General features: G+C 52.1%; 1 protein-coding gene across 1 annotated transcript; it reads left to right on the top strand.

The window, feature by feature from the left end:
* Nucleotides 1–5,433: 5,433 nt before the first annotated feature.
* Nucleotides 5,434–6,375, top strand: LOC134509723 (olfactory receptor 14J1-like; the record flags this gene model as incomplete). Its single annotated transcript, XM_063322331.1, has 1 exon — nucleotides 5,434–6,375. A coding segment is annotated over exon 1 (918 nt), but the record flags the coding sequence as incomplete, so codon positions are not given.
* Between the last annotated feature and the right edge of the window lie 2,198 nt (nucleotides 6,376–8,573).

Below are 8,573 nucleotides of genomic sequence, written 5' to 3'. Positions count from 1 at the left end.
TGGGTGTCTGCTCTATTCTTTTTTCCCTTTTCTCTCTAAACGGATTCTGATTTTTCTGACTTTCTTTTACTGCTGCTACAAAAATTTTTGTCCCTTTTCCTCAGCAGTAAATAAGATCCCTAAAATGGATTGTATTTCTTCCCAGGTATAAGTATTAGGTCCTAAAAATTGGTCTAGTTTTTCTGCTACTCCAAGGGGATCATCTAATAGGGTCCCCATTTCTTTCTTGAAATTCCTTACATCTGTGGTATTTAATGGAACTGCCACAAACCCGATGCCTCCCTGATTGCCTCCGAGGGGTACTTCTCGTAAGGGATATAGAGAAGCTCCCCCAGATGTGGCAGTTCTACTTCTCGTACATGCAGCCGGAGGTCTATCTAATTCCGGTGCTGTTGGTGGTGGAGGCAGGGGTAACGGTGGCACTGTTGGGGGTACTACGGCCGCTGGAGGGAGAGCCGCCGTTGGAGGAGGATTGTTAGGATATGGAGGTGGTAAGTTATCCAGTGGTTCCCCTTTATCATCTTTTTCCTTCCCTTTTTCGTCTTTGTTTCCTTCTTCTTTCTCAGACTTTTCATCCGTTTTTAATGTAAGTATTGAAGCCGGAAAAGGATGTGAAGTCCTGATCCATAATCCTGCATAATCACTTTCCTCCTGACTAAAAGGTTGCTTTGAATTAACATATAGATTTAAGGCCTGGCAAATCCAGTCTTCAAAAAGGATCCAAAACCAGGCCAAAAGACATGTGGTTTTAAAGGTTTCTTCGGCCATTCAATCATACAATAGTGAACTAATTTTAATTTACTTTTTCCTTTTCTGGGGTCCCTTTCATTCCAATTCCTAATCATTATTCCTAATGGACTTTCCAATGGTATATTTGGTAATTTGCTCCCTTTCCTCTGGTCCTGGGTCTTCGATTTTGTCTGACCCATCTAGGAATTTTACTGTGGGAATTCCTACAGCCCTTGGTTACCAGTAAGAGTGTCTTGCAGGGGGTTTAGGACCTATCACCCACCCACGAATCCTATAGGAATCGCTTCGGTCCTTCACCGGACAAGTCCCTCGTGGGAGATTGGAACCGCGGTTAGAAGACCTCCACAATCCCTTCGGAACCAGGTTCCGTCTCAATCACACTCTTACACACAGCCAACCGAATCCCACCCAACCGAACGGTATACACTTTATATACTTACGACTCCGTCATCTTCGTTCGGATCTTCGTGCGCAGAATTACGGGTAAAATAAACTGCTGCAGCCGGCAAGGGAGCTCATAAAAATAAAAATCAAAATCTTTTCTTTGCTTGCCTTTACTCAGGTTCAGGATGGCGTTAGTCCCGACCTGACCTGATCAGGAGCCACCTAATGGTGGGGCGCCCCTCCTAGATCAAGTCAGAATTCAGGAACTAAGACCATCCCGGACGAGCCCCCAAATTGTGATAAATGATTTAATCGCAAACAGGATTCCAATTAGAAAAGGGGTTACTAGTGTCATGGACGTCATGAGGAAGGTGGAAAGTGCCACTGTCACCATCTCAGAAACACCAAGGGAAGGGCCAACAAGGAAACGGTGAAAAAGAGTTGGCTCTTTGTATGGGAGGAGATGAGGATGATCCAAGAGAAGAACTTGAGAGTGGAAGAAGAGTGGAAAAGGGAACGAAACGTTAATAGAATCATAGAATTGCCTTGGTTGGGAGGGACCTTTCAGATCACCTAGTGCAACCATCAACCTACCTCTGACAAAAGCCATCACTACACCATATCTCTAAGCACTATGTCTGCCCGTCTTATATTATTGTTCTGTGGCCTTGCCTTGTGACGAATAGCAGATATGGGAATGAGATAGTACTACGGAACAGATAAGCTGTCTGCTTGCTTACTACGGAACAGATAAGCGGCCTACTCACTACCTGAGCCAACATTTCATCAAATTTTCATGAAATTTTGTCCTTTGTGCGAACATTGCTCATTACAACGTACCAAAACACACCTCCATCCCAGAGGCTACCCCCCCCCAAGGTGCGACCACTCCTCCTTGAGTACACCAATCATAATAAAAGAATTTATGACTAAAGTCACTCAAACTCCACTTTGAAGATAAAATAAATAGTATAAAAATAGCCTGAGAGAGGGGGGATATCGGGGAAGACACCATCGCGAACAAGTCAGGAGAATTCCATCACTAACTTCTGGGACCAGTCGATTGGCTGAGCCTTTCTTCCCCGCCATAGGGACGCCTTTGGGTAAGACTTAGATCATACCGAGTGCTTCCTCGGGAAACTTAGAAATCTCTGTAGAGAATCTCTCTCCTACATTTATAGCCAGGCTGTATTGTATATAACTTCATTGTGCCTTTTCTATATTTAACAATATCGTTATTTGCACATGCTTTGCAGACAGTGTATTTATCACCGTCAATCCTATATACCTGTTGTTTAAATAAACTGCGCTGTTTCAGTAGCTGGACGTTTCGCTTTCTCACTGAACGCAACCAAAGACTGGAGAGTGGCCGTGCTAGTTCAGGAGCACGACTAGACTGAAGGTGCAGTCCACTATCAGTGTGTCCAAATTGTAACAGTTTAATACATATTAAACGCGATTGGACTAATAGTGCTGGATTGGGCATCACTCCGAATTTAAACCCAGCTGCACCTGGTCCCCCACCTCGGTGAGGAGTGTTAGAACACAAGGGGGTTTATCTTCTGCCAAAACCGCTTTGCCCCTTTTCATGCAACAGGAGGGACCTTTCAGATCGCCTTGTCCAGCCATCAACCTAACTCTGACAAAAACCATCACTAAACCATAGGTATAAGCACTATGTCTGCCCATTTTTTAAATACCTCCAGAGGTGGTGCCTCAACCACTTTCTGGGCAGCCTGTTCCAGTGCTTAATAACCGCTTCAGTGTAAAATTTTTTCCAAATATCCTCAGCCTCCATTTCTCCAGGCTAAAGAATCCCAGCTCCCTCAGCCACTCCTCATAAAATTTATCCTCGAAATCCCTCACCACCTCCTTAGCCCTTCTCTGGACCCGTTCCAGCACCTCAATGTCTTTTTTTGTGGTGAGGGGCCCAAAACTGGACACAGTACTCCAGGTGGGGCCTGACCAGTGCCGACTCCAGGGGGACAGTCACTTCCCTACTCCTGCTCACCACACTGTTCCTGATACAGGCCAGGATGCTGTTGGCCTTCTTGGCCACCTGGGCACACTGCTGGCTCATATTCAGACATATTCGATCCCCTCGTCCAGATCATTTATAAAGATCTTAAACTGAACTGGCCCCAATACCGAGCCCTGGGGAGCAAGCATCAGGGTGACCATCTGCACACAAACATTAACAGCTGACCAAACGGAGCTTGAGTCCAGGGGCAGCTGGAGAAACGCTGGGATTTGGCCAACAGAAACGTCTTCAAGTCTTTCAAGGAGAAGTGGCCAGATCTGCATCCTGGGGAAGAATAACCCCAATGCAGCAGGACAGGCTGGGACCTGATGTGCTGAGCAGTGACCCTGCGGAGACGGGGCTGGGCACCCTGAGGGACGCCTCATGAGCCAGTGGTGCACGCTCACTATGAACAAGGCCGGCTGCCTACGGGGCTGCAGGAGGAGGAGCGTGTGCCCCCCAGGCAACTTGAGTCACCTTCCCCTTTGACTCAGCACTGCTGTGGCCCAACGCACACAGCTGTGTCCCAGTGTGCGGCTCCCCATTTTGGAGAAGTGGAGAGGACCTGGAGAGTGTCCAGAGGACGTCTGCCATGATGGCCTTTAGGGCCCAGTGCACGTGTGCTTGGTGGAGAGGCTGAGGGACTTGGGCTTCTCTGGCCCAGGGGCAGGGAGGCTCTGGGCACTATTGGAATGGCCTGAACCTGGTTGAAAGGTTGTTTCAGAGACAATGGAGCTTTTCTTTGGTGGGAAACAGCAGGAGAAAGAAATAATGCAACAAAGGGCAGCTTGGGAGGTGGAGACTGGACACCAGGAGAAAGAAATGCCACTGCAAGGGCAGTGCTGTGCTGTAACAGATCACCCAGAGGGAGTCGGGATCAGCCCAAGACGTTGTGTTTCAGGACCAGCCAAGGACGATGGAGAGAGATGAGTAAAGGCAGTGAGATGCTGAGGGGAGAGCAAGACGGGGAAGCAGGGGGGATGTCTGCAGCCTGCAGGGGAAGAGGAGCAGATGTGGGACACCATAGCACAGCCTGTGGTGGAGATGATCAAGGGAGTTGGCAAGGCTGAAAGCCCCCAACACTGCTTATGTCTTTCTCCTCTTGGCTGTGGCTGTTGTCCGTGCCACCAAGGCTACCAGAAGACACCTTATCCTTACAGCACTAGGGCCTTAGCGCCTCCTCTTCCCCACCCGGGAGCCGTCATTCTGTCTTTCTGCCCTTGGCATTGCACGTCCTCCCATCACAATGCCCCAGGAAGAGCCCCGAGCTGTGCTTGTGGGGCAGGATCTCCCTTCCCAGGGGCTGGAGGCCAGGGCTTGGCCCTTTGCCTTCCTCTCACACATTCAGCATTAGCCAGCGTCAGAGACACATCTCCATTGCCTTTGCCTACCTGCCCTCACTGCCTCCAGTTTTCCCTCGAACGAGCCCCCAGGAGCCTTTGGCACTAATGGCCTCAGTGGGACCCATTAACACTCCAAGAAACTTTGGAGTTTGCATCTGACGTTGACTTCTGGAGAAGTTTCATAAGCCTCCCCTGTGTCTGAGCTTCATGGACTCAACACCAAAACCACCAGAGAGGGCATTAAAATGCCTTGGGCTGGTCCTGCTCAGTACAGAAATGGGGGTTGGCCGGGCGGCAGGAATCCGTGTTCGCTGCTCGGGATGGGCATCGGGGGGTAAGCAATTGTACTGCATCACTCCTGGTTTCCTATATGCTTTTACAATGATTGTTATTTCTTTCCCGTTACTGGTCTATCAAACTGTCTCTATCTCAACCCATGAGATTTTTATTCCTTTTTCTCCCTCTTCTCCCTATCCCTCTGCAGGGGATCAGGGGGCAGTGAGTGAGGAGCTGCGTGGTCTTTCCCCCCCAACAAGGCTGAGGAGTGAGCTGGCTCTGCTCATGTCACTGCAGTTTGAGGACAACCAGGAGTTTCCTTGAGGTTTTCCTGCAGGAATATGCTGAGCAGCTCCTCTGCGTTACAAGTGGATTACAGATGAGGTAACTAGTGAATGGCAGAAGCTGTAACCCCTTTCCCCATTCCCCGCTGCTGTGGAGCAGGGATGACTCCTTGGGAGCCCACAAGCAGAGCTCTGCTCCTCACGGCACACTTGGCCAGCAACAATGAGAGCTCCAACAAGGGCAATACAGAAAGCTCCCGCAAAAAAAGGACACGGGCAAAGTGTGTTTTCGGGGCTTGGGTTTGGAAGGGCAGGCAATGGGAAGAGATTTGCTCAGAGCTGTCCTGACTTGCGAGTGTGCTTTCCTCCTTTGGCAGTACCTCGCGAACAAAGGGATCCGATGTCCAACGGCAGCTCCATCACCCACTTCCTCCTCCTGGCATTCGCAGACACGCGGGAGCTGCAGCTCTTGCACTTCTGCCTCTTCCTGGGCATCTACCTGGCTGCCCTCCTGGGCAATGGCCTCATCATCACTGCCGTAGCCTGTGACCACCGCCTCCACACCCCCATGTACTTCTTCCTCCTCAACCTCGCCCTCCTCGACCTGGGCTGCATCTCCACCACTCTGCCCAAAGCCATGGCCAACTCCCTCTGGGACACCAGGGCCATCTCCTACTCAGGATGTGCTGCCCAGGTCTTTTTCTTTGCCTTCTTGATCTCAGCAGAGTTTTATCTTCTCACCATCATGTGCTACGACCGCTATGTTGCCATCTGCAAACCCCTGCACTATGGGTCCCTCCTGGGCAGCAGAGCTTGTGTCCACATGGCAGCAGCTGCCTGGGGCAGTGGCTTTCTCTATGCTCTCCTGCACACGGCCAATACATTTTCAATATCTCTCTGTCAAGGCAATGGCCTAAACCAATTTTTCTGTGAAATCCCCCAGATCCTCAAGCTCTCCTGCACAGACTCGGACTACCTCAGGGAAGTTGGTCTTATTGTGTTTGGTGCCTGTTTATTCTTTACGTGTTTTGTTTTCATTGTGGTGTCCTATGTGCAGATCTTCAGGGCTGTGCTGAGAATCCCCTCAGAGCAGGGACGGCGCAAAACCTTTTCCACGTGCCTCCCTCACCTGGTCATTGTCTCCCTGTTTATCAGTACTGCTGTAGTTGCCTACCTGAAGCCCACCTCCATCTCGTCCCCATCCTTAGATCTGGTGCTGTCATTTCTGTACTCGGTGGTGCCTCCAGCAGTGAACCCCCTCATCTACAGCATGAGGAACCAGGAGCTCAAGGGTGCCCTGAGGAAACTGATTGGACATTTTTTCATCAGCCATAGACTGTGTACCTTCCTCTGCAAAGGATTCTCTGTATCTGTTCCGACAAGCATTCACTATTCCTCCCCTCCTCCTTAACTTTTCACCTCTTGCCTGTGACACAAAAAATTTATATAAATGAAGAGTGTGTTTAAATAAAATACATGAACCAGCTAACACTTCTTTCTCTGAGACCCATCAGCAGCAGGGCTGAATAAACGGGAGATGAGAAGACCTTTCTGGCTGCAGCAGCCTGGGGCAGGCTGTCCCAGTGCCACTCTGTCACTGGGGCGGCAGGAGCTGCCTGAGGGTCCCCAGGGCCAGGGCTCTTGTACTGGGCTGGGGAGAGGGGATGGCACAGAGGGGCTGCAGACCCCTCAGAATATCCTGGGGAGGAGGACACAGGGGCCCACTGACTGCCTTTCCTTGTGCCCAAATGCCCCCCGTCTCTGGGGCTGACCCTCCTCTGCCCCCCAGCAGCTGCGGTGCCCTTCAGAGGGGCTGTGGCTGTGGAGTGAGTGCCCAGAGCTCTGCAGCACCCTGGGGCAGGCTCTGCTGTTGGGCCAGCGCAGACTGGGCTGGGATGGAGAGAGTGCAGGGGAGGTGGCAGAGCTTGGAGGGAGCTGGGCTGGGCTGGAAAGTGCCCAGGAGGGAAAATCCTCGGAGTGCAGCTTGTACCGTGTGACCATGCGGGGTGAGGACTCACACCAGAGTGTTTGTGGTGCAGAGCCAGGGCTTGTGGAATTGGTGTCCGTCTCCAGGGTTTGGTAGTGGTGGGGCTGAAGGCATGGGCCTCTGTGAGAAGAGACCAGGGGCTGCTTCCGTGCCAGACAGAGCTGGTTCCAGCCAGCTCCGAAAGAAACCCACCGCTGTCCAAAACTGAGCCCGTTAACGAGGATGGTGGAACCACTGTGAGAGTGTATTTAAGAAAGGACACAAGTGCTCGAGTGGGAGAGGAGTGAGGGAAAAATCAGTGTGAGAAACAGCCCTGAAAACACCAGGGTGAGTGAAGAAGGAGGGAGAGGAGGTGCTCCAGGTGCCAGAGCAGATGGTCTCCTGCAGCCTGTGGAGAATACCACAGTAGAGCAGGTATTTCGCTGCAGCCTAAGGAGAGGAGCACAGCGGAGGAGGTAATCCCTGCACGTGGTGGAGGACCCAACACTGGAGAGGTTGGATATTTCCTGAAAGAATTTCAGCTTGAGGAGAACCCATGCTGTAGCAGGTTTATCTCGAAAGACTGTAGCCAGTAAGAGGAACCCCATGGGAAAAGTGGTAGAAGGAAGGAGCAGCAGAGAGGAATTGTTATGGACTGACCAGGACCCCCATTCCCCATCGCCCTGCACTGCTCAGGGGGAAGGAGGGAGAGGAGCTGAGAACGAAGCAGCAAAGTTCAGCAAGAGAAAAAATGTGTGGGAGGAGGCTTTCCAGGCGATAAGGTCTTCCATCGGTCCTATGCTTCTTTGACCCTCAGCCTTTGCAGCTGCGCATGCCTGGCCTGCCCAATTACCTTCACTCCTGTCCCCTTTGTACGAGGCCCACACACATCTTGGCACGCCCAGCGTAACGTGGCCTCCACCAAAGCTGGAGCCCACCTGGCCTTGGAGGCAGGGAGGGGCCCGGTCCCCTCTGTCGGGGGCTGGGCACAGCTTTTCCCTGGGAACCTCCCTGAGGAGCACTCTTCGTCTGTGTCAGCCTGGGGCCCGGCAGGGGTGGTCCAGGGACAAGGGCTGCTGGGGCAGGGCTGAAGGAGCTCAGCTGGGACAGCGTTAGACTGAAGATCTAAAGGTGCCTGGTTCAGCCCTGGGCTTCAGCAGTGATTTTTCTCCCTCTGCTTTTTGCAGAGCCCGTCTGCCGCCTTCCAGCCTGCCCCAGCCCTGCTTGCTCCTTCACCTCTTGCCAGAGCACTGTCCCTGCCCTGGACCTGCACATCTGCGGCTTAGAAGGAGCCTCCCTCCAGCCCCACAAGTCCCCAGCCTGCCCCTGGGCAGGACTCTCCACTCAGGGCTGCTTTGGGGAGGTCTCCAGCTGTGCCCCCTTCCCTGCTCCACAGGATCGGGATGTGTCCTCTGCGGGGTCTCTGCACGACCCAATTCCTCTCCTCTTCATCATGCTCAAGGGTGCAGAGTCTGTTCCCCTCCTCAGGCGCCTCCTGCACCTTGTCTTCAGTTCCCAGAGCAGAGGCCACTGGACCCATAGTCCCAGGG

This window comes from Chroicocephalus ridibundus, unplaced genomic scaffold (genome assembly GCF_963924245.1).
Source record: "Chroicocephalus ridibundus unplaced genomic scaffold, bChrRid1.1 SCAFFOLD_26, whole genome shotgun sequence".
Classification (NCBI taxonomy): domain Eukaryota; kingdom Metazoa; phylum Chordata; class Aves; order Charadriiformes; family Laridae; genus Chroicocephalus; species Chroicocephalus ridibundus.
This window is presented reverse-complemented; position numbering and strand designations above follow the sequence as displayed.